The sequence below is a fragment of the Peromyscus eremicus genome, chromosome 6 (genome assembly GCF_949786415.1).
Source record: "Peromyscus eremicus chromosome 6, PerEre_H2_v1, whole genome shotgun sequence".
Classification (NCBI taxonomy): domain Eukaryota; kingdom Metazoa; phylum Chordata; class Mammalia; order Rodentia; family Cricetidae; genus Peromyscus; species Peromyscus eremicus.
Window position 1 is genome coordinate 1,695,356 of NC_081421.1, and position 26,243 is coordinate 1,721,598.

Sequence of the window (26,243 nt, forward strand, 5' to 3'; positions counted from 1 at the left end):
GATATGTGAACTAACATTGCTCCTCTGGAATAAAACCAACTTGGCTCTTTGTGTGTGCTTAATATGTTCTTTAATTTAGCCTTACTGGTAATACCCTCTTTTGTTTTGTTTTGGTTTGGTTTGGTTTTCTTGAGACAGAGTCTCTTTGCATAGCCCTAGATATCCTGGAACTCATTGTGTGCTTTACTATGGTTTTAAATTATTTTGTATACCAAAGCAGGATATAATTTCAGAAAATCCATTTTTATTTCATTCATTGGTAAAGAACCCACTTTGTGCAGTATGCCGATTGAGCATCCTTCTGCCTTACCTCCTTGTGTTGTAGCTCCCTAGTCGACACCATTTCTTCACTCAGAAGTGAATACTTTCCTGTTTTCTTTATACCCATCTCATCATCTTTCAAGAACTAGTTTAATAATTAGTTAATTCACACAACAATATGGTTATATAAATTAAATCTTAAAATGGTATGGATCAGAAAGCTGGATTTGAAGGGAAGTACAGATATATTTGTAGAGCATGCATAATTCTAGAGTCACATAGAATGGGTTATAAACTTGGTCTGATAGAGCAGGCCTGCACTCCCTGCTACTCAGAGCTGCTCAAGAGAATCACAAGTTCAAGGCCAGCCTTGGCAAGTCAGACAGACTTGGTCTCAAAAGGTAGAAAGCGCTGTTGGTAAAATCAGGGACAGAGTATTGTAAAGAAAGTAGAAGGGTGGATTGTAGGACCACAGTGAGCCAGTAGCTTGCTCTCCCTACTTGTTCATCAGTAAAGTAAGGGATAAATCTCCTGCAACTTTTCTCAGAGAAATTCAGACCAACAAGATAAAGAAGTATTTTAAAATGTTCTGTGGTTGTAAAGAAATAGCAAACATAGCACATAGTAAAGAAAATGTATGTAATGCCTACTAAGTGCAAATACATCCCCAGTAACTAAACTGCTGTTTTGGTTGCATGTAGGCACTGAAGAAGATGTAGTGAAGTCCAAGAAAGCATTCAGAAGCCAAGCAATCGTAAACCAGAACTCAGAGACTGAACTTATGTTGGAAGGAGATGATGACGCAGTCAGCCTGCTCCAGGAGAAAGAAATCGACAACCTTGCAGGTACTTGTTAATATGCTTCTGCTTGTTGTGAGGAACACATAAAGCCACTCAACTCCAACTCTATCTCCTGGTGAAGAAATGTGTGCCAGTGGTTGTCCTGGTATTTATTCATATGAAGGTTGATAATTTAATGTGCCTCATTCTCTGGACTTGAAGCAAATGTACTTTACTGACAATAGATCAATAGCCGCACACATGTGCAATGAGGAACAGTGCTTTAGATGGGGAAATAATTCTCAGTACATATCCTGGCATAAAACTACTGCTGCTGTTGGAAGATAGGATAGGATAACGAATCCCTTGACTTCTGTGTCTCTCTCTACCCTGCTGACAGCCTTGGAAAACGGTGCTTCAGCAAGGTGAGCACAGGACTTGCCAGCCAGTCCAGGATGAATTATTTGGAATGTTTTGCTCTGCCCTCACACTTCTAAACCCCTATTACTACCAGTTAACCTCCCAGTCCCACCCTCAACTTCTCTTTGTCCTGGTGCTGGTCTGAGGTCATTGAGAACAGGATCTACCATGGCCTGATTGTGTGTGGACATCTTCAAGGATCAGCTAATAACCTTTGAGGTCTGATTAAAGCAGGTCAGAAAGAGACAAAGACAACTTGGGCACAGGCTTAAAGCATGAATTGAGTCCAAGAACCAGACTGTGAGGTTATATCCTACCTAGAGCCAGGTTAAAACTTCCGTGTTAGCTAGATATGGTAGTACACTGCCATCTCAGCATTTGGCAAGAGGACTGCAGGTTCAAAGACAGCTTGTGCTATACAATGAAATTCAATCTCAAACAAATGACAACAAAACCATCCTGCTGCATAGTCTCAGACCTCCAGGTGAGCTTTAACCTCAATTTGTTGTCAGCCATACAGCACCGGAGTACAAGTTGAGTAGGGCAGTGGACTTCTGTGCATCTTCTATTAACAGTATTACACTTCTGTTTCCAGGAGCTCACTTACTGAAAGTAATATGGTATAGCTCTATAAAAGCCTGTGGTGATTTATTCCTACAGTGGAGATGTTATTACTCATTGAATGGGGGAGACAGACTCCCATCCTCCCACTTCTGGAGGATATACTACGAAAGGTTTTTCTAGTGCCAGGTCCTGGAAATGCCCATTACTACATTTCTGTATCATGAGAATTGTTTTTCCTATTTCTAAAAATCTATTTACTGTTTCCTGAATACCAAATGTTTGTCTCCAATTCCAAAGTAAATGTTTAAATATTACTTTTGGAAATGAAGGCAGACGAAGGCTTTTGCTAAATTAGACAACAGGTATGACTCTTTTCCTGGACCCATTCCTACTTTCGAGGTCATAGGAAACTCACATCTTATGTCTGACCTTGCCTCTCCTCAATCACCAGTACTAACATCCATGTTTTGCCATTGTGTACTTTAGTTTGCATTACCTGGTACTTTGTTTCATCAAAAATAGCTTATTCAAGTTGGCTTGTTCTCTTGAAGCTTATATTAAATCTGCTCAGTATTAGTATTAATCTGCCAATCACACAACCCACCAAACAGTAACTCTTCTGTGCTTCTGTCCTTTAATGGTAGCTAACTTTTAAGTTCTGTTCATAAGCATAAGCATAACAGTGAAAACATTAAATCAGACGCCTTAGAGCAATGAAGGTACCCTTGAAATCAATTATTAATGTATATTATAAGTAATAGTGGCATTTCATAAAAGTCACTTAAAAATCAGATTGTATAATTTCTGGTCATCTGTCTCTCAGGCCTCTGACTCCATCCTTTCAGCAGATGTTCTTTGAACAAATCTACACATGTCCATATCCACTGGGTCCTAACTCATCCTCTTCATGTAGGATCTTTATGTCTGTCTGCAAAGTTTAGAGTGTATCCTGAAACACTGATGATCCCTTGCCTAGTCCATAGTGTTCATCTTTAAAACAGTAGCCCAAAGTGTCACTGGAGCCTTGAATAAAGGAGAAAGAGAGTGAGAGGTGAGTGTTCCATAAAAGGCAAAGAAAGACACAGAAATAGTGTTCACAATTTACAGGGGAGAGAGAGAGAGAGAGAGAGAGAGAGAGAGAGAGAGAGAGAGAGAGAGAGAGAGAGAGAGAGTTTTGTAAATGCTAAGTTCATTATTGCTCTCTACTGTCATGACTGACATTTCAGCACAGAATTCATTTCCAGAAGTTAACTGCAGGCCAGGATCCCTAAATTGAATGAAATCAACTATTAATAACCATATAAATGTTTTTTTGTGTTTTTTGTCTGTCTGTCTGTCTGTTTGTTTGTTTTGAGACAAGGTTTCTCTGTGTACCCCTAGCTGTCCTGGAAACTCACTCTGTAAACCAGGTAGAACTCACAGGTATCCCCCTGCCTCTGCCTCCCTAGTGCTAGGATTAAAGGTGTGCACCACCACCATCAAGCTAATAATGTATTACTTTTTTTAAACTTTCTTTTATTTATTCTTTGTGTCTTTCACATCATGCCTCCCCATCCAACCCATCGCCCCCCAAAAAAGAAAATAAAACAAAATAAAATTTAAGAAAAAAAAGGAAAAGGGGGGAAAATCTCATCATGGAAGCTGCAGTGTGACACAGTGAGTCATGCAGTGAACCTCTTTATCCATACATTTTACATGCAGGCATTTATCGAAAAGAATCATTGGTCTGGCTCTGCTATACCATCAACACTGAGCCCTCACTGGGACTCTTCCTGGACATCCCATTGCTGCCCTTAGTCATGAAGATCCTGCAGCTCTAGGTCCACAGGACTGACACCCTTTCCCTCCATGCTCCAGCAGATCACAGATGGGGTTGGCCAACACAAAACCCTGATTCTGGGCCTAGGTAGTTGAATGGTTGGTCAGCCCACCAGCTCTCCCCTGTCTTAGCCACCAGGGTGAGCTCTCTAGCATTGCCCTGGCTAGAGCAAGGTGCAGGGCCAGTTCTCCAGCTTTAAAGTCCTCAGGTTGGGCTCTCCCACACCTACACCTTCAGGACCAGCTCTACTGTGTTGCCCTGTAGGTGAGCTGTAGGGTCCACTCTCTGGAGTGCCGCAGCTGATGAGGGCCAGGGACAGCTCTGCTGCTGTTATGACCTCAGGGCCAGCTCTTCCACCTGCCTCAGGTGTTGATGGTGGCGTTGGTTTGGGCATCTCTCCCCTGCCCATGCTGCTACATGACAGATAGGTAATAGGGACTCATTACTCATGGGGCTGGCTCATAACTTCGGGACTGGGTCACCCACACCTCCACCAACAGGGTTGGCTCTATTGTGCTGCCCAGGCAAGGTGCAGGGTCTACTTTCCCAAGTGCTGCAGCTGGTAAGAGGGAGGGTCAGCTCTTTTGCCCACCACAGATGTTAGAGACAAAGAGGGAGAAGGCATCTTTCCCTTGCCCTCGTGACCACATGGTAGATTGAGGCGTGGGTATGGCCAGCTATCCCACTCTCACACACTCAGGGCTCTCACCTGCACCTCTGTCAACAGGGTCAGCTCTACTGTGCTGCCCAGGCTAGGAGCAGGGCCTGCTTTCCTGAGTGTTGTAGATGGTAAGGGGAGGGTCAGCTCCCTCGTCTGTTGCAGGCGGTGAGGGGCAAGGGATAAGAATAATTATTTCTTATTCATAACTTATTCTAAATTTCCTGATAAGAGAACTTCACCATTACAAGAGACAGCTCCAAGTTAAAAAGCAAAAGATCTTGAGAATCTGTATATAGTATTGATATAATCTCATGTTCATTTGGTGTCTCAGAAAGTGTTCTGTAGTCACCATTGTCTGTTTACAGCTCAGAAATGAAAATTACAGTGTTTCACTTCTTAATTTAACTCAGAGGTATGTCCACACACTATTCATATAAGAAGTATAGTATTTGGGCTGAAGAGTTGGTTCAGTGATTAAGGGCACTTGCTGCTCTTTCAGAGGACTTGGGTTCAATTTCTAGCATCCACATGATAGCTCACAACTCTAACTCCAGTTCCAGGTGACCCAACACCCTCACACAGACATATATACAGGCAAAACACCAATACACATGAAATAAAAATAATTTTTAAAAAAGCATGGCATCAGAACTACACAGGTAGCTCTGGGCAGAGTCCCTTGTCCTCTTCTTACAGAGCCCTGCCTTGCTGACAGACACGCTGAGACCGCACTGCAGTTCTCCTGGAACCGTACACACAGGGCCTTTCCTTGTCGCTGCATCTGGTCACGTGCCAGCACATTAGTACTGAGAGGTCTGTGACTGTGCGTGATGACCAGGAGCAGGAGCTTTAGCTTTACTAATAGTCCACATGTTGTCTAGCTCCAGTCTAGTGGCTTTTTAATCTTTTTTTCAAAAGAATACTTTTAAAAAGCACAGTTTTACTTGAATGTTGGCTGTTTGCCGTGTTTTCTTTATTGTTTGGTGCTTTCTGCTTTTAATAGAAATAAAATGTTCATAAAGTTCTGTAGCGTCATTGTCACATGATTTTCTTTTTCATTTTTAGTTCCCTTTCTTCCCAAGCTGTTCATCTCAAGAGGCAAGTTAAATGTGTGTGACTACTAATCACTCAGCTTACTATGTTTGTAGCAGCTAATAGGATTTTAATATAGAAGTATGCCAATCAACTAAGTAATTATTATATTATTAACATCTAATCTAATTTACTTTAATTACTGTTTTAGTTTATAGTGATCCACCAAAGTGAATTAGCCCTAAGATTCCATATGTACCTAAATATTTCATCTTACTAATTACATTTTTACTTGAAATACTGAAATAAATTAGTATAAGCTAACTGAATTTAATATAAAATAGCAATTATTTTATTTGAAATTTAGCAAGTTGTTTCTTCCAAAATTTCAAGTAATAAGCTGAAATTAAAGATTAACTCAAATTTATGTGAGTAGACAGGGGGATGATTGCATTCAACTGATAAAATGCCAACCCACTGGTACAATGTATTTTTGTTTCTTTTAAAAAAGACTATTACATGGGGCTGGAGAGATAGTTAAAAGAACTTTCTGCTTTCAGAGAGGACCTGAGTTTTGTTCCCAGCACCTACATTAGGTAGCTCACAACCATCTTTAACTCCAGTTTAATGGAATCTAATACCCTCTTCTGGCTCAGGTACTTGCATAACATGGGGTTCATAAACTTAAGTGTAGGCACACATTATCTTAGTTAATGTTCTGTTGCTGTGAAGCGACACCAGGACCACAGCAACTTTTATAAAGGAAATCATTTAATTGGGGCTGGCATGTTGTTCAGAGATTTAGTTCATTATGTCATCATGGCAGGAAACACAGTGGCAAGCAGGCAGACAAGGTGCTGGAGAAGTAGCCATCCAGATCAGCAGACAACAGGAAGAGAGAGCACACTGGCTTGAGCATCTAAAACCTCAAAGCCCACCCCCAATGATAACACTTCCTCCACCAGGGCCACACCCACTCCAAAAGGCCACATCTTCTAATAGTGCCAATCCCCATGAGCCTATGGGGGCCATTTTCATTCAGACCACTACACACGTATACATATAAAATAAAATGCGTTTTCGTTTAAAAAAAAAAAAGGGAAGAAAGGGGGCTGGAGTTATGCTCAGCAGTTAAGAGCACTGGCAGCTTTTGCACAGGACCCGAGTTCAGTTCTTGGCACCCACATGGCAACTCACAACCATCTGTAACTCCAGTTCCAGGGGATCTGACACCCCCTTCTGGCACCCAGAGGCACTGCATATGTTATGCAGATACTACACATAAAATTTTAAAAAAATATTTACAAAGAGACTCACATATGCTGAGTGACAGCAGAAATATTTTACATAGCCAAGTTGAAATTTCTTTATTGTTATTTCCAGAATTTAGTATTACAAATTTAGGGAATTCTATTGAATTAATGACTGTAATGATGTTTTATTATCAGTTCTCTAAGTAGTAATAATTTTGCCTATTGCTGTTTAATAATGAGCTTTTATCATCACCCATTTAATGTCCAATATCTACGAAGGTTTTCCATAAGCCTAATGCTCAGACTTTTTTCACCAGAAATATTATTTCTTTCTTTGCATTCTGCAACCTCTGTGTGAGAAACCAAGATCCTCACTTTACAATAAGAGAACTAGAAATTCACTGTAGCAAAAGTGAGGTGTTTCTTTTCCAAACTTACAAGGTTGGGCATCAGTTTAGAGTGACAGGCACGCTGACTGAACATGGAGGAAAGTTTATGAATGGGCCTATGGCGTGCCGTGGCCCTTCCACCTCTTTTGAAGAAGCAGGAGGGACACTCCTGTCATCTAGGTTTTACCCTTCCCTACGTCCCTTAAACTTTTTCTTTTATTCAACAAAAACCATGTGAGGGTTCATATCTACATTTATCATTCTGTTTATTTTAAAGTTTATCAGATATATGACCGTGCAAGCAAGCTAGGCTGTTAGTAATTCTGTCATCTAAATTTTTAGTTTGGATAAGGGGATAACTTAGCAGTGTTAGGAGAGTCAGGGATAGCTAGACTAGCAGGCACTCACAAGGTCAAGTGTTTTCTGCTCTGATATTTATAAGCTGGCTTGATGCACCATCAGAGTTTTCTTACATTCTCTTAGATAGAACCCATCTCAATTTTAAGTCCATTTAAAATACCATTTACTGGTTAATCTTTAAGTCCTTTAAAAAAAATTTTTTGACATTTCTTGGGAAATGTTGGTTAGCTACATTACAAACATATGCATATGCAATATAAAAATCATAATTTTTAGTATATTAACAGTTACACAACATCTCCTAAATGAAGCTTTGTGCTCTTTAGCTGCCCTCCATGTGTTTGTCTCTTCTCCTCTGGATTCTTAGGCAACCACTGGTCTCCTTTCTGCCTCCACATTTCCTGTTTGTGCATTCTTTGGTGGACTCATGCAGTCTTTTGTGTCTGTTTTCTTTCATTTAGCTCCAGGGATGGCCCATGGTAGAGGATATCTGTCCTTTCTGTAAGGACTGTTCCCTTGTACATAGATCACATTATTTCATCCATTTGCTGGTTGGTAGACATTTGAGTTCTAGTTTCTCAAGTTTCACCTTGAGGCTGTCTTTAATGATACTGCTCTGAATATTTGTGTATAAGGTTTTATGTAAGCATGACATCTTATTTCGGGGGCTTTCTGCCTTAGATAGTAACTCTGCTCTTTAGTAACGGTCTGATGCCAGATGCTCACCAAAAAGGCTTGTGCCATTGTACGTTGCATTTGCCGTTTTCAAATCCCCATCTTCACAATTTGTTACCTGGAGGCCACATAAAACCCCCCACTGAAGATGTCTTTCCTCTCACACCTCAGTCCTTAAAGGCTGTACATTGCCTTCCTTTTAACCATGAGGAAATCTCTCTTACTTACAAGGTTCTTACTGAACTTTTGGTAAAGTTTAGTAACTAAGAGAGATAAGACTTTTGGCAAATGGGGCTTGAAATTAAGATACATGTTCATGAAAATGAAGTACTCAGTTCATCTCTCAGCTCTTCCATAGGGAAACTTCTTTTCTTTTTTCCCCTTTTTATTAAAAATAGATTCTTTTCTCATACAATCTTTCCTGATTACAGTTTCCCCTTCCTCTACTCCTCCCATCCCTGCCTCCCCTCCCATCTGGATCCACCCCCTTTCTGTCTCTCATTAGAAAAGAACAGGCTTCTAAGAGATAACAAAATAAAATATAATAAGATAGAATAAAACCATCTCATCCAAGTTGGACAAGGCAAATCAACAGAAGGAAGAGAGCCCAAGAGAAGGCACAAGAATGAGATCCACTCATTCCCATACTCAGAAGTCCCATAAAAATACTAAACTGAAAGCTGTGGTATACACGTGGAGGATCTGAGAAAAGACTGTGCAGTACCTGTGCTTGCTTTCAGTCTCTGTGAGTTTATATGAGCTTTGTTTGGCTGATTCAGAGGACCTTCTTCTCCTGATGTCCTCCATCCCCTCTGGCTCTTACACTCCTTCTGCCTCCTCTTCTGTGGAGTTCCCTGAGCACTGAGGGGAGGAATTTGATGAAGACATCCCATTTAGAGCTGTGTGTTCCAAGATATCTCTCCCTTCATCTCTCCCTCTTCCTCTCCCTCCTTCTTTCTCTCTCTCCCTCCCTCTCTACCTTTCTCTCTGTAATATCTGGCTGTGGGTCTCTGTATTTGTTCCCATTTGCTGCAGGAGGAAGCTCCTCTGATGATGACTGAATCCTTATGATCTACTGATCTATGACTATAGCAGAATATCATTAGCAGTTATTTTATTGTGTGCACGCACGCGCGCGCACACACACACACACACACACACACACACACACACACACACACACACAAAGTAGTATTTGTGTTTATCCTAGGTCCCTAGACTATCAAGTCTCTGGTTCTTGGTCACATAAGCAGTGTCTGGTATGGGTTCCATCTCATGGAGTGGGCCTTAAGTCAAATCAGATAATGGTTGGTTATTCCCACATGCTTTGTGCCACTACTGCCCTAGCATATTTTTCAGGCAGGACAGATTGTAGACCAAAGCTTTGTGGCTGGGTTGGTGGTAACATTTCTCTTTTGGTAGCCTGCAAAGTACCTTCCCATACCAAATACATGTAGAATGTAGTACTGAAGCTTCTTTGTAGGCACCAGTTCAACCTCTCCATGTACAATGAGTTGTGTGGGTGTTGTCTTCAGCAATGAGGCCTTACTGTCAGTTTGTGGAAAGCAACCTACTGTCTTGGCAACAGCCTGGGCTGTTTAGGGATTCCCATGGACCACTTTGGACAACAACTCAATTGGATATAATGCAGTCCCTATACTAAAAGCTTCATTTGGTAACAAGAGATGACCAGTGGGGCTTTGTCTCCATCATTATTTGTAGACTTCTTTAGGATTTTAGGTTTCCACTGCACTAGACTTCCATACCACCCCTCAAATGCCCCTCAATTCTAGCTGTCTTTCCCTGCATTCCCTCCCTCAACCCCATCTTCCCTGCCCCTCCCTACCTGATCCTCTTGTTCCTGCCCTCACCACCCCCAATAACCCCATAAAAATCTGTTCTATTTTCCTTTCCCAGGAAGATCCATGTGCCTCCCCCTTGATCCTTCCTCTTTTTTCTAACCTCTCTTGGTCTATGGATTGTAACTTGGTTGTCACTTATTTAGCAGTTCATATCCATATATAAGCAAACACATACTACATTTATCTTTCTGGGTCTGGGTTACCCCACTCAAGATGATTCTTTTTCTAGTTCTGCCCATTTGCCTGAAAATTTTATGATAATCATTTTTTCTTCAGTAATTTATGACCATTTTATTCTTTAATTTTTAAAAATTTATTCTTCACAGTACATTACATTCTGACTACAGTTTCCCCTCCCTCTACTCCTCCCAATCCCTCCCTCCCCTCTCCCTCAGATCCACTCATCCCATTTCCCTTCAGAAAAGGGTGGGGTGGGCCTCTCAGGGATATCAACCAAAAAGGCATAACAAGTTACAATAAGACTAGGCACAGACTCTCATATCAAGGCTGGACAAGGCAACCCAACAGGAGGAAAGGGGTCCCAAGAGCAGGCAAAAGAGTCAGAGATAATCCCCCCATTCCCACTGTTAGGATTCCCATAAGAACACCAAGCTATGCAACCATAACATATATGCAGAGAACCTAGCACAGTCCTATGCAGGGTCCTTGATTGTTATTTCAGTCTCTGTGGGCCCCTATGAGCCCTGCTTTGTTGATTCTGTGGGCCATGTTCTCATGGTGTCCTTGACCCCTCTTACTGCTAAAATTCTTCCTCTCCAACTTATGCAAGGTTTCCTGAGCTCCACCTAATATTTGGCTGTGGGTCTCTGCATCTGTTCTGATCAGTTGCTGGATAAGCCTCTCTAATAATGATTGGGCTGTGCACCAAACTGTTCTTCTGGCTGGTGTAGGCTGAATGCTGTCATTTTTAACAGCTTAGTAATATTCCATTGTGTAAATATAACACATTTCTTGATTCATTCTTCTATTGAGGGACATCTATAAGTTGTTTCCAACTTCTAGCTACTTTGAATAGAGCAGCAGTAAACATGTTTGAGCCAGTGTCCTTGTGGTAAGATAAAGCTTCCTTTGGGTATATGACCAAGAGTGGTATAGCTGGATCATGAGATAGATCTATTCTCATCTTTTTGTTCATTTGGGTCTTCTCTCTTTGCCTTTTAGCTAATTAGATAAGGGTTTATCTATTTTATTGATTTTTCTCAAAGAACCATTCATTGATTCTTTGTATTCTTTGTCCCTATTTGGTTGATTTCGGCCCTGAGTTTGATTATTTCTTGCCATCTACTCCTTTAGGGTATGATTTCTTTTTTTTGTTCTAGCTTTCAGGTTTTCTGTTAAGTTGGTAGTATGAGATCTCCCCAGTGTTTTTATGCAGGCACTTAGTGCTATGAACTTGCCTCTTAGAACTGCCTTCATTGTGTCCCTTAAGTTTGGGCATGTTGTGCATTCATTTCATTTAATTCTAGAAATTAATTTTTTTCTTGACTTATTTTTCAATCATTTGAAAATTGTTCGGTTTCCATGACACATTGTAAGCTTTCCGTTGTTGATATCTAGACTTAATCCATGGTCGGCTAATAGGATGCAGGGAGTTATTTCAAACTTTCTCGTGTCTGTTGAGACTTGCTTGGGATGGAGAGATGGCTCAGCCATTAAAGGCTAGGCTCACAACCAAAAATATAAGAGACTTGCTTTGTATGTGGTCAGTCTTCAAGAAAGTCTCCATGAGGTGCTGAGAAAAAGGAATATTCTTTCTTTCATGTGTGGGTAAAATGTTCTGTAAATATCTGTTAGGTCCATTTGGTTAATAAAGTCTGTTAGTTCCAGTATTTCCCTATTTAGTTTTTGTCTAGATGACCTGTCTATTGGTGATAGTGAGGTATTGAAGTCTCCCGCTATCAGTGTGTGAGGGTCAACATGTTTTTAAAGCTAATAGTGTTTCTTTTACAAACTTGGTTGCCCTTGTGTTTATGGCATAGATGTTAAGAATCAAGAATGTCAAAAAAAAAAAAAAAAGAATTTGAATGTCATCTTGGCGGAGTTTTCCTTTTAAGAGTATGTAGTATGCCGGGCAGTGGTGGCGCACGCCTTTAATCCCAGCACTCGGGAGGCAGAGGCAGGCGGATCTTTGTGAGTTCGAGGCCAGCCTGGTCTAGAGAGCGAGATCCAGGAAAGGCGCAAAGCTACACAGAGAAACCCTGTCTTGAAAAAAAAAAAAAAAAGAGTATGTAGTGTATTTCCCTATCTCTTCTGATTATTTTGGGTTTGAAGTCTATTTTGTGTGATATTGAAATCTCTACACAAGCTTGCTTCTTGGGTCCATTTGCTTGGAATACCTTTTCCCAGCTCTTAATCTAGGGTAATGTCTATCCTTGGATGTTGAGGTATGTTTCTTGGATGCAGCAGAAGGATAGAGCCTGTTTTCACATCCATTCTGTTAGTCTGTGTCTTTTTATTGGTAAATTGAGACCATTGGTATTGAGAAATATGACTAATGATTATTTTGTTGTTGGTGGGGAAGGTGTTTCCATTCTTTAGATTTTGCTAGTCTGAGATTGTTTGTTCCCTGCATTTTCATAATTACAGTTAACCTCCTTAGGTTAGAGTTTTCTTTGCAGCACATTCTTTATGGCTGGATTTGTGAATGTTGTTTAAATTTGGCTTTATTGTGGAATATCTTTTCTCCATCTATGGTGATTGAAAGTTTTGCTGTGTTTAGTAGTCTTTTGGTCTCTTAGAGTCTGCAGCACAGACCTTTCTGGCTTTTAAGTCTCTACTGAGAAGTCAGGTGTAGTTCTCCTAGGTCTGCCTTCATTTGTTACTTGACCTTTTTTACTTGCAGCTTTCAATACTCTTTGTTCTGTGTGTTTAGAATTTTGATTATTATGTGCCAGGGGAATTCTCTCTTCTGGTCCAATCTATCTGGTGTTCTGTAAGCTTCTGATACCTTTATAGGCATGTCCTTCTTAAGGTTAGGAAAATTTTCTCCTATGATTTTGTTAAAAATATTTTCTAGGACTTTGAATTGGGAATCTTCTCCTTCTTCTATTCCTAATATTCTTAGGTTTGGTCTTTTCATAGTGTCCCAGATTTATTGGATGTTTTGTGTCAAGAATATTTTAGATTTAACATTTTCTTTGACCAATGTATTTGTTTCTTCTAGGATGTCTTCAATGCCTGAGATTCTCTCTTCCATCTCTTCTATTCTGTTGGTGAAGTTTGCCTTTGAAGTTCCTGTTGGAATTTTAAACTTCTCATTTCCAGAATTCCCTCAGTTTGGGTTTTCTTTGCTGATTCTACTTTTATTTTCAGGTCTCACACAGTTTTATGCATTTCCTTACACTGTGTTTTCCTGGATTTCCGTAAAGGATTTATTCATTTCTTCCCAGTTTGTGTTTTTCTGGATTTCTTTAAGGGATTTATTCACCTCCTCTTTAAGGGCCTCTATCATCTTCATACAGGCTATTTTAGGGTGTTTTTCTTGGGCTTCAGCTGTGTTGGAATTTTCAGGGCCTGCTGTGGTAGGGTTGCTGAACTCTAATGGAGATGTATTATCCTGGCTGTAATTATGTTTTTATGCTGGTGTATAGTCATCTGGGATTGGGGTGATTATAGGTTTAGGTGCTGATTTCTGGTTTTGTCCTTGTTGGGTGGGTGTTTTATTCCATGGTTTATGTTTTCTCTCTGGATTTTAGGAGAATGTGATGGCTGTGTGTTGCCTGGTAGGAAATTTTCTGAGGACCTGTTAGGTGTGACCACTGGGAGTTCCAGGTAAAATGTGTTTCTGAGTGTTGGGACTTGACACTTAGGAATGAGGATAGATAGGCTAGGGGTCTTAAGTGGTGGAGGTCTTCAGTTATCTTGCCTTTTCCCCTGATCTACTCAGCTGGAGTGTTCCCAGAGAATGCCTGCTATTATTGGAGGCTGGGTAATGGGATGAGTTGGGAGAAGGGAAGTTGGAGAAGATCTTTGTGATCCATTGGGGATGGGGTCAGAGAGGAAGAGAAGAGCACAGAAAGTGCTCTGCTACAGAGAGAGAGAGAGATGAAGGTCTTTAGTTAGATTACCTGGTCCTAGCCTGCTCGGCTGGTGTGCTCACAGGGAATGACTATTTGAGTTGGAGGCTGAGATAATGAGATGATTTGGGTAAGGAAGATTGGAGGAGAAGAATGTTTGTGATCATTTGGAGATGAGGTCAGAGAGGAAAAGTGTTCTGCTTTTTGTGGGGATGATCTGGGGATGAGACTGAGGATTTGGATCTACAGGAGTAGAAGGTGAGGTGAAGATCTTCAGTCAGCTACCTGCTTCCTGGGCAGGAGGTAGGGAAACTCACCTTCTCTCCATTCTGACTTCTGCTAATTATGTCTTTATTAACTGAATATCTCTGAGGTTCTCATTTATAAGGCCAAAACAGCAATGCTGCTCTCAATTAAGAAAGGTCTCTTTTTATTGCATAGAAAGTGTGTTCTGTAACCAACATATTAGAATGTTACTTTAAATACATTTTTAAAGAACAGTAATGATTTTTTAAATAGCAATGCTAGGATATGGATATTACAATGTAAGCTGGACTTTTTAATGTGGATTTTTTTTCAAAGTAAGAGGCTTATAATCCTTTATACAAGTACTTGTACACACACCCTTCCTGAACTGAAATTCAAGAAACATGAATTCTGTGAATAAAGAATGAGAAAGATACAAAAATAAGAAGGAACCTAGTAGGATATGTGCTGGGTCCCAGAGCCTCCCTCCCTCCTTTCTCTAGAAACAAGCTCTGTGTTTATTTAGTGTTCCTGACTGCCACTGGACTAGTGTGAGGACCCAAGACTGGGAAACTAAAATCAAGGAAACGGCATAGTGCTACAACCCAAGGGTTTAAAACAAGTCCAAGTGTCAGAAGCACAGATGTATTTGACTTTGGGTGGAACCCGGTAAGTATAAAGAAAAGAAGACACTGTTGTTCCACACTTGAATGCAGGTCCCTCTGTCCAGGCCCGCCTGCCCAGGCCCGCCCCTGCCATGCTGTGCAGTTCTAGCATGATGAACAGAATGCACTTGCCTGGCTCACTAGCACATATATATTTAAGATTCTCCACGTGTATTTTTATGTAATTTTTGTTGTAGATTCTAACTAGAATTAATTTACCAAATTTGTATTCAGGGAAAGATGTCTCTTAGACATTCTGGATTCTCTAAAGTGTATTTAACTCAGGACCCCCCCACCCCTGCCCCATTTTGAAAGGCATGTGTATTTCAAGGGAAATTTAATCCATATGTCCCTGACTCACTCACACTTAACTCATCAAAACGTTGTTTAGTAAAAGCTATTTGATGTTGGGAAAGCCTTACAAGACTTCCTAAGTCTTTTTTTTTCCTTTCTCTTTGAATTAGGAAGTTGCTTTGCCAGTCATAAATAGCATACTCAAAGGGTTCACATTCAGCTTCAAACAGTTCACCAGTCCCCTTAGAGATAACATTTACATGCCTATTTCTTTTAAAAGCTAAAATATTTAACTTTATAACTATTTTTTTAATACCTGGTGTACTTTGATACTTGTCGTTGTTCTCAGAAAGTCAGTAGGCCAGTGTAGACCTTCAGGCATTATATTGTAGCTACAGTCCTATGTTTCCAAAAATATATGTCCTCTTCAACCATGTCTGTAGTCCATAAAACATATTTAAACTACTCTTAATAGCAAAAACAATCCTGCTAACCTGACTATAAATTTTAAACTATAATAACAGAACAGAACACAATTTAACCGTGTCCATTATGCATTAGCTATGCTTCAAATCATACATAAAACTCTCACATACCTTTTATTTTAAGAATAAGCTACCCTTTGGTCAAGTGTTTTATAAACCCCAATAGTAAGACCTTTTCTTCCTAATACATTATTTTGGTTGAAACATTTTTTCACTTCTTCCTCTGTATGCAGAATTTCTAAGAATTTATCATCATACCACTAATCTGAAAAATAGGGCAATAATCACCTAACTTATTGGTAGACTGTGGCTCTCTGTATATGGGGCACCAAGCTATCACACATTACAGGTTTTAGAGAGAGCATGAATGAAGGTATTAATTGCCGAATAGACGTACATGAATTTTGTTGTTTGATACACTTGGAGGAGAATGTGAGATAAAAGAACTGCTTTCCAGTGAACAGACAATTCACATTAGCATCTTGAAGCAAAGGAGGAGGATTGATCTACATTGAAGAAGTGCCCTGGTCTTCTCTCTGAGAGACATTAGCAGTGTTGCAAAGCTAAGGTGAAAGAGTACTTTCCCCCATTAGAACAGTGATGTACAAAGGATGCACAGTCTTTACAAGCTGATAGTACTTTGAGCTGTTTTTATTCCCATAACATAATGCTGCATACAGAAGCTGGAACCTATAGAAAGTCCAAGGCCATAATCACTTAGCCTGGAGAACAAAAATTTCTGTGGCAAGCAGATTACAAACACTCTAGCAGAATATACTCTGTTGGTTCAGATAGTACTGTGACAAAACTCAGGAATTCAGACATGTTCAGAGGTTAAGAGTCTTACTGCCTCCCAGAGAACCTGAGTTTGGTTCCCAACAACCACATTAGGTTTCTCACAGTGACCTGTTAACTTCAGCCCCAAGGAAACTAACATTCTCTAATGGCCTCCCCAGGTACCTACATGAACATTGCATACATTCACATAGACACACATATATGCATAATTTTTTAAAAATTAATAAAGATTAATTGATTTATAAATATAAAAAGAAAACAGATCTAGACCTTTTTAAACTGTAAAAGAGAGGATAATTTGAATTTGCTGTCTATTAGTGTTTAAAATTTTTTCAGACAAAATTCTATAGTGATTGAAGTATCTTTTATTCTTTTTTATTCCAAAGCTGTGCTTTTCTTTCATTTTTACATTACTAGCTTACCAACCAGCTAAAAACAGCCAAAGTGCTCCTCCAGTTCAGCTTATATGTGAATCAGGAATTCAAAGAGAAACTGAAAAGCTAACAGATAAATTCTGTATCTAAATTTGGATTTGCCCTTTTCTAAATAAAAATGGAGGGTTCAATGCGGGTGGGACAGAGGGGAGGTGTGGGGGGAGGGGAAACTGGAGTCAGAATGTAAAATAAATAAAGAAAATAAACACTAAAATAAATAAAATTGGATAAGAAGGTCTCTACTTACCAAAGAATATTTTCTGAGGAGAAAGAGTAATGTAGATAAGTGTAAATGTGGATGGGAGACAGAATTAACATTTGCTAAGAGGAGACGGTATTATAGGCTGAGAAGTGCCAGTCTGTTGCTTAGAATGCAACTGAATTTTAAAAGTTATGTCACAGCTGTGGGAACACTGACCCACCATCACAGCCTGAGAGACTTGGAGCCAAAACATAAATCTGCTTTTCTTTTTCCAGGCACCTTTTTAATTTCCTCATAGCTCTATGTCTTTTGAAACTTTCAGTTGGCTAACAAATCAATTAAGTGGACTATTGCCATCTTTATTGTAAAGTAGTTTTTAAAAGGAGGAGGAGGAGGAGGAGGAGGAGGAGGAGGAGGAGGAGGAGGTGGTGAGCAAGATAGCTCAGTGGATTAAGATGCTTGCCACCAGTCCTGACAGTCTGAGTTCAGTCTCCAAAACCCACATCATGAAAGACAAAAACCAATTCTTGACAACCTGTCCTCTGGGGATACACACACACACACACACACACACACACACAAATACATTCTGTAATTGCTTTTAAAAAGAGAGAATAGTTTACAACAGGAGATACCCAGACTACACTGTAGTAAAGGCAAGAGCTGGGAGGGCATGCGGGCCCTTAGCAACCATTTCCAGATCCTGACTCCAACATTATTCTAGTTGGATATATTATTTCTTAGGTGTAAGCCATGGTGATACATGGAATAAAAAGATACATGATAGAATCCCTGCTCTCCAGGACCTGACTGGTGGGCTAGGACTGCTGGATTTACAAGATTTAAAAAATGATCCAAAGTTAGAAAGCAGAGTTAGGCTTGGAGTTTAGACAATTTAGATCACCGAGGTCACTAAGGAAATGGATAATATAGAAAGCAGAGAGCCTCAGACCAGCTGCAGAGCTCCAAGGAACAGCAGGCTTCCGGCCAGTGAGGAGAGCTGTCAGCAACACTGCGGAGGCCTAGCCAGAAGACAGCAGGACAGTCCTGTGCCATGGGCATCAGGGCCCTGCTTCAGCAATTTCAACCTGATGTTCCTTGGAACACAGGTATTTTTAAAACCACAAGCACAAGCAATCCCCTAGGAAAGTGTGTCTGAAAGATTCTAGTAAAATCAAAAGGTTCCAATTTTGTTTCTTAACTCTGAGAACTTGCGTTTTTATTAACCATAGGACATTTTCCAAACACCCTGGCAACAGGCCAGGTGGGAGTGTAGCCAAAGAACTGAACAGAAGACAAAAACTCTTTAACCTCGGCAGGCCTGGAGAGGGCACAGATAAGAAGACAGCAGCTGAGGTGGCAGGGGAGGGTGACACCAAGCACACAAGCAGAGAGAGCAGCTGACTTCCAGGAGATGAGGATAAGTTGGGTACAGAAAGCCTTGAGATAGAGGAAGACATCAAGACAAGTGCAACCTTTAATTTTTCTCCAAAATATGAATATTGTAAACCAGAATGGATGCTTGTAGAGCAGCAGTTCTCGACATGTGGGTCACAACCTTTTTTGGAGTCACATACCAGATATGCTGCATAGCAGATATTTACATCACAATTCATAACAGTAGCAAAATGACAGTTATGAAGTAGCAGTGACAATAATTGTATGGCTGGGGTCACCACAACATGAGGAACTGTATTAAAGGGTTGCAGCATTAGGAAGGTTGAGAACAACTGTTGCAAAGGATGACCTTTCCTAAGAAGAGGCCTTGTATTTACTAGTCTTCTCAAAGGGGTGTACGTACCCTCCGCACAAAAAAGATCCAAACCACTGCTGTACACTGCAGCATCTGATCTCTACTGCCATAATCTAAGCAGATCTGATACTCAAAGCTATGTGTGCTTTCTCAGTGTCCTCTCCCACTGCTTCGCTTTCCTCGTCCTGCTCTCCTCCAGCCATGCAATGTGCAGCTGTGTGTCTGTCCATAATATTTCCCATTATATTATCTGTCTGTCATACCCATACATCACAGCTCTTGGAATTGCCATTTCTGCAAATCCCATGCCAACTACCACCACCCTAGTGAAAATTGTTACACTTCAAGGAATGTCCATAGGGTTGTTCTCTTCCTCTTCTTTGGTAGAAGGCAGTACACATAAGGATATATAACCTAACTTTAGCATCATGTATAAATCCTACCTCTGATGTGGACTAGTTGAAGGACCTTTCTAAACTACCTTCATTCTCATTTTCTCATCTGTAGAATGAGGACAACATCAGTAGCTGACATACAGAGTTACTGAAAGGAATAAATAAGATTAATTCATGTGCTGTGCTTTATACAATGCTCAGTTGAGCCCTTCTCTCTATGACATAATTATCCATACACATTTCTTTTTTTATTTTACCTCATATTTTTACCTCATAAAGGTCCTTTTTTTAAATGAAATTAATACCTTATATATTACTGTATTCCCTTTAGTTCCCAAAAGAACACAACACACAGTCATTACTTTTTGTTGATTGCATGAATGAATGGATGCTGAGTTAAATGCCTCTGCATCTAATTTCCAAAGACAGAACAAATTATATGCTAAGAAAAATGTGGCAGTTATAAAATTATGCCATTTTGATGAATAATATATATGGGGTGTAACTAGAATAACTAAGTGTAATTGCCATTGGATTTTAGTATATTTTTTTTAATTTTTATTTTCTCCAGGATTCACTCTCTCTTATGAGAGAGTGAATTTTAAGGAACAATTTTGAATAAAACAAAAAATATTATCTGGCTTTTAAGTGACTTTTACTGTTACATACAAATGACACAGTGGTATGTATCATTTTCTGTGTTCTGTTCCATAAATGCAGAGTGCACTCTTGTGAGGGAGTTCTTCAGGTTGCTGATGTGAACTGGAGGAGCAAATCAACATGTTCAATATCTTAGGAGAGCTGCAATGAAAACGTGCCAGGAGCCCTGGGACTACAAAGGCTGGCTAGAATGAGCCCAACCTAGAGTTTAGGGTCCTAAGCCTCCTGCTCATATAGATCTAAATCACGTTCTCTGGTTTATTCACACATCTAGTCTAGTAGGAATTTACTCTTCTCAGATACAAAATGACATCCTGATGCCATAAAAGAGTCCTAATTCCAGAAGATGAAAGATGTCTCCCATATGTTGAACTAAATGTAATATAACTGGAAACACAAATCTCATCCCGCTCACCTGGGAGGGCAGATTATCACAAGAGCCCAAAAATGATCAGTGCTTTTCAGTAAGGTTTTTGTTTAGTACATCTCAATGCCACTTTATCTGCACTATCTATGTGCTTTTTAAAGTTTTTCTTTCTAAAATCCATGATAGTCCCTGCAAAAAATACTATATATTTATTTATTATGTTATTAACATAAAATACATAATTTTATACATATATATTAAGACAAAGAATTACTTGTTCTACAAATGAATTGGGGAATATAAATGAAAGGGTAAGGTTAGGGTCTGCTAGATTGTCTCTTGGTACCTAAGATTATTCATTGCTGGCACATTAAATAAGATGTAGCTTTAGATAACGTTAGTAGTAAGTAGGATCTCTGCCATGCTGAACAAACATTATGCTAAAGTGTAGTGTTGAGTTGCTTGTTATGAAAGAGGTCTCTCATTTTTCTCACAGCTGCAGACTGTGGTAAGTTGACTCTTTCCAGAGATAGATTTACTAAGGACTCCAGAGATTAATATGTGCTCTTAAGCATCAAACAGTCATCTCAGGAAACATGGAAAATGTGGGGATGATCTGTTATTGTAAATCTCAATGTTTAAAACAAAGGGAACTCAAGAAGTCACCAAGGAGCATCAAAGGCCACTTTCTGGGTACAAGCTTATATACCTATGGGACTGTTAGGGGTCACTGTGTAATGAGGGTTCTGGGAGAAAATATTGCTAAAATTGAAGTATATACCCCATATGCTTCTAAATTTGTTTTGAAATTAAAGACCTTTAATTTTTTTTCTTTGATTTCCCCCCTAGTTTTCCTCGCAACGTACTTAAAAATAAAGATTCCATAAAGTAGTGATTGTGGTCAGTGTTTTAGCCACATTCTGTTAGCCACACTATTTCCTCAGAAATTTTGTCACATTATTACAGAATCAACTGTAAATATTTACTCCCTGTTCATATTTTAGTCTTAATTTTTTAATCATCCTAAATACAATGGCTTTCAAATTAGCTAAGTACAAGAAATATTAGCTGGGCAATGGTGTCGCATGCCCTTTTTCCCAGCACTCAGGAGGCAGAGCCAGGCTTATCTCTGAGTTCAAGGCCAGCTGATCTACAAGAATGAGTTCCAGGATAGCCAGGGCTACACAGAGAAACTCTATCTCAGAAAATAAATAAATTTGAGAGAGAGAGAGAGAGAGAGAGAGAGAGAGAGAGAGAGAGAGAGAGAGAGAGAGAGAGAGAGAGAGAGAAATATCAGCTGATTCCAATGTACACTGCAACAATACATTTTCTAAATAAGGTCATTGCCAGTCATATTTCTTATCTACTAAGTCTAACAATGCCAGTTTTAATTGACTTTCAACTTCCTTTGATTCCATATTCTTTGTGCTGTTAGAACTGGTAAATGTACTGTCTGCAAATGTAGTTGCCATACTTGCCTTTTGACAGCTAGGACTCTGTTGACCCTCCTAAATCATGATTAAATCCTGCATCAGAGCAAAGAAAAGCAGTTCTGACCTGTGGGACCTGGCCTTGGTGTTTCCGTGAGCTGGTCTGGAGGTCACAGCTAAGCCAGGGTGCTCTTGAGCTGAACATAAACATCACAGAACACCATCATCTATGATGTCACAATAGACAGTTTAATAATTTGATCTAAGCTCAGACAAAAGCAAGATCATGAAACACTAAACACCCCCTCTCCTGGCTGAAGTGGGTAAATGCTGCTTCCTTACAGCTTTAGTTTGCTGTTGAAACAATTGTTAAATAGCCTATCCCCAATAGCCTGTTTACAGCAGATACCACTGCACAGCAGTCTTCCTTCTCCAGTCATGAAATTCGGCAAATCCCTTTACCAAGGTCTTGATCCTACAATTAGTCCTTTGCCATTCTGGCCCCCAGAGTTTCCACTCCTCTTCCCTTACAGTGAGCAGTCAGCCCGTGGTTCTGTTGCAGATGCCATTGTGACATCTAGAGCCCAGTTTCTGTGAATAGTGACCTGTACCTAAATGGAGATGGAAAAGACTTTTGTAAACTGTAAAGTTATATTAAATGCTAATGTGTTTTCATTGATTTCTAGACTTTGGGGTTCTGATTTTTCAGAAACACAATCCAAACCCACAAGTATTTAGCATTCTTTTAAAATAATATATTCAGTGGCTGTGTGGTGGTGCATGCCTTTAGTCCCAACACTCGGGAGGCAGAAGCAGGTGCATCTACAAAACAAGTTCCAGGACAGCCAGGGCTGTTACACAAAGAAACCCTGTCTGGAAATAAAATATATTCCATGAGCATATGTACTTCTGACACATCAGGACACAGTGAGATTTACCATGTGCTTGGAAAAAGTGTAGTGGCCTCAAAAAGAAGCTCCTTCTTCTTGGCAAATTTCTGATGCCTGGTGGCACTGGTTCTAGAATAATGGTAAATAGCAAGCACCCTTAGCCTTCCTTTAAAAGCAGTCATGGACCCATAGCCAATGTGAGAAGCAAATAAAGTTTGCTTTTTTTCTGCTTTTTTATTATCATTATTTGTGGTAGAGTTTTAAATTATATGTGCCAATACAATAGGAATAGGTCTTTTACATTTTGTAATATTACCGTGCTGTGTGTGCTGAGGACATTATTGTAATTCATTCTTTCATTATTAGGGTAGCTATTGGAATGGATGTATTTACAGTCAGTTCCCAATTCACTATACCAAGCAAAGTTCTGGAGGTTAAACCCATAGTGCTGGGGGGTGGGGCTAGAAATGAACCAACCCCATAGATGAGTATCTCCGGGCACCAGGGATACTGCCCCTCAAAACACTGTTTGGAAAAAGATCCCGGGTTTCTAAATCTCTTGGTACCATATGGAAAACATGCTGGCTTGTGATTGTGCTTTATGTAAACATTTTAATATAGGATCCCTAAAATCCAGAGGCTCCCCAAAGGGGATTAAAGCTAATCCCCTTTCTCTATTGCTGCAGTGGATTAACTGTGCGCTCTCTGGCTGCTCTGCTCCCCGGAGGCTACAACAAAAAGGCCCTGCGCTCCTCCAACAATCTTCGGAATTGGGAGTTGTAATTGGAGATTTGCGGGAGGTTGGAGGGTTCTAAGGTTGAATATTTCGTGATGTGTATTTCTTAAAGAAATCCTTTTATAAACTCCCAGAAAATCTCAACTCAATAGAAAGAAATTGGAGTACAATCAAAAGGAAGCTCCGTCCTGTTTTAGAAATGTGTGCCCAGCTAAAAGCTCCCGAGCTCTATGTAAAATTCGTGCTGTGTTTCAGTAAATCAGAGTATAGCTTGGTTAACTTCTCTCATGGTCTTTTTTATTTTTTTCAATTTTCCCAATTTATTGTTTGGATATGTTAAATTACTTTTTAGAAGAAGGAAGCAGCTCGCCATTTTTAATGTTTTTGGCCATTGTTTTTCTCCAAATGTCAGACTTCTGAAAACCTAAAGCGTGCTCGTTGGTGTTTAGAATGAACTTTCCTAAGTTGTTTTGTTGTTGTTTGTCTTTTTGTCAAGCCCAAGTTGTTTAAGACACTTAGTTTCAGATGTGAATACAACGAACATTTCGGAGAGGAAACGAGGAAACCCGCGCTCGGTGCAGCGCTGTGGTGGCGCAAGGGTTAAGGGAGCGGTTCGAACCCGCGGGCGGGCGCGGGGGATCCGAGGAGGGCCCCGGGGGCTGGAGGCGCCGGCTAGCGCGGACCCTCCAATAAACACAAAGGAGGGCCTGGGGAATAGAAACCCAAATCCACTTGTAATCGTACAAGAGATTCGGGCATAATTACTTGAGCAACCTAGATTAAGATTGATGAGCCTTTAAAGTGGCGCTCCAGACCGACCGCCTCGCCCCTTGGAGGAAGGGGAAAAAAAATTCCCTCAGGCCGCTGAGGACCCAACTCCGCTGGCCGCACCCGGAGCTGGGGCCGTCTTGCAGATCGGCTAAGGCAGTCAGACCGCTGAAGACGACCCCACTTAGTCTGCTGCAGGCCGGACTCCATAAGCCCTACCAAAGCCGGCCTAGGCCTCAGGGTCTCCCCTCAGAAATAGCTGGGCTCCGCCGGACCGCTGGCTCCGCGAGCTTTCCCGGCTGAGGCCGGAGCCTGCCTGCGTGGTGCCGGTGCGCGCGCAAGACTCCCCCTGCTCGGCGGTCTCCTGCGGTGTACCGCAAAGGGCGGGCATTATTGCCTAGGTTCTGTTGCTGGCTCCCTAGAACCTAAAAGACATCTACAAAGCCCACGTTAATTCTAAATTTCTTGTCCTATGTTTAGTCCAATATCGAGAAGAGGGATTTCAAGTAATTCCCCCTTGAATCAGAATTATAATTGAGGAAATTCGAAGTGAGCACTCCACTCGAGTGCGCACACTTTCCAAAAATCTGGTGAATCCTAATTTCTCTGGGTTCAAAAGCTGAGAAATTGCGCTTTCCACTCCCTTTTCCAAGAATGGTTTTGTTTCAGCGTTCTTCTCACATTTTCATCTTTGGTGTGCTCTGGTAAGAAAATGACGGCCAAGGTTTTCGTTATTTTCTTCAGAAGAACCCCAGGAGCTTTGTATTCCCACCTTAGGACGCCAAAATTAAAACAATCCTTCCATAAAATGCTAGCCCTTGGGATTTGTGTATTTAGCCGCTTTCCCCTTTCGCCTCTATCACCTCTCCTTGGAGCAGAGACTGCCAAAAGGATTGACTTATGAGATGGTTGGTCTTCGGAAGCATTACCCACTGCCTACGGTCTCTTGGAGAGCAAGTGATGTTCTTTGGAGAACGGGGCACCAAGGATGCATCCGTTCTGCTCTGCATTTGTAAGTCGAATAAAGGCAGTGCCTCACCAACCATGTGTATTTCTAGGCAGAGGTTGGAAACTAGCATGTTATGGGTCTCTTATTCAACACCCTGAACTCTTGAGTTTTTATAAAATTAGTCTCGTTTTAAGGTACCGTATAAATGCTAAACAGACCTTACCTAACATGAAAAGACCTTGCATAACATAGGCACCATTTTTCCTAGTATATCTTTAAAAACAAGACCAGGCCATACTCTCTGGAAGGGACTTTGGGAGCACCAGAGATGCCCAGCCTGACTCACTGCCCCTGTCTTGCAGGCCCTGTGGTTCTCAGCACCCCTGCCCAGCTCATCGCTCCCGTGGTGGTGGCCAAAGGAACTCTCTCCATCACCACGACAGAAATCTACTTTGAGGTAGACGAAGATGATGCTGCCTTCAAGAAGATCGACACAAAAGTGAGTTACAGTGGCTGCACCGCATTGGTGGCTTTGATGGCAGGATGTGGTTTTCAGTTTTGCTTGGTTTTAAATGACTGGAGAGGTGTACATATTCTCATCTTTCTTATAGAAAATAAAATGAATGAAATAACACATGATTTATTTCAGAATTGAAGACTGTATTAATGAGCTTAAATCCTAAACTTAAGTAACAGAGCATGTGCATTTGAGCAGTCTTCCTATGTGCCTTTGTGTGTACTTAGGCAGATTTGGTGTTTAAGCCAGTTGTTCTCAGATCTCTGGGGCACAGTGTCTCAGTTCCTGGGAACACTAGGACAGATCTTGTGAAATTTTGTGTTAACATCACATTTAATTTCCAAAAGTATATATTGCGATATGAATTATTATGTATTGAAAGGTTATAAGGAAACTGGGGCAGGGGCCATTTGCATATAATTTCATTTCCATTATTACATCCATTTTTCATCTCCTGAATTAAATGGATTTTACATATGGATTTAAAAGGCAGAAAAGCAGGTTCTTTATAAGCTTTGATTTAAATGTACACACACAGCATA

At 40.5% G+C, this 26,243-nt stretch overlaps 1 protein-coding gene across 3 annotated transcripts in view; it reads left to right on the forward strand.

The window, feature by feature from the left end:
* Nucleotides 1–26,243, forward strand: part of Nbea (neurobeachin) — a 547,801-nt gene that overhangs the window by 356,300 nt on the left and 165,258 nt on the right. For all 3 annotated transcript variants that reach the window (XM_059265100.1, XM_059265102.1, XM_059265101.1), the window contains exons 39-40: nucleotides 963–1,106; nucleotides 25,547–25,683. In XM_059265100.1, coding sequence (XP_059121083.1) covers nucleotides 963–1,106; nucleotides 25,547–25,683 — 281 coding nt within the window. The remainder of the gene's footprint in view (nucleotides 1–962; nucleotides 1,107–25,546; nucleotides 25,684–26,243) is intronic.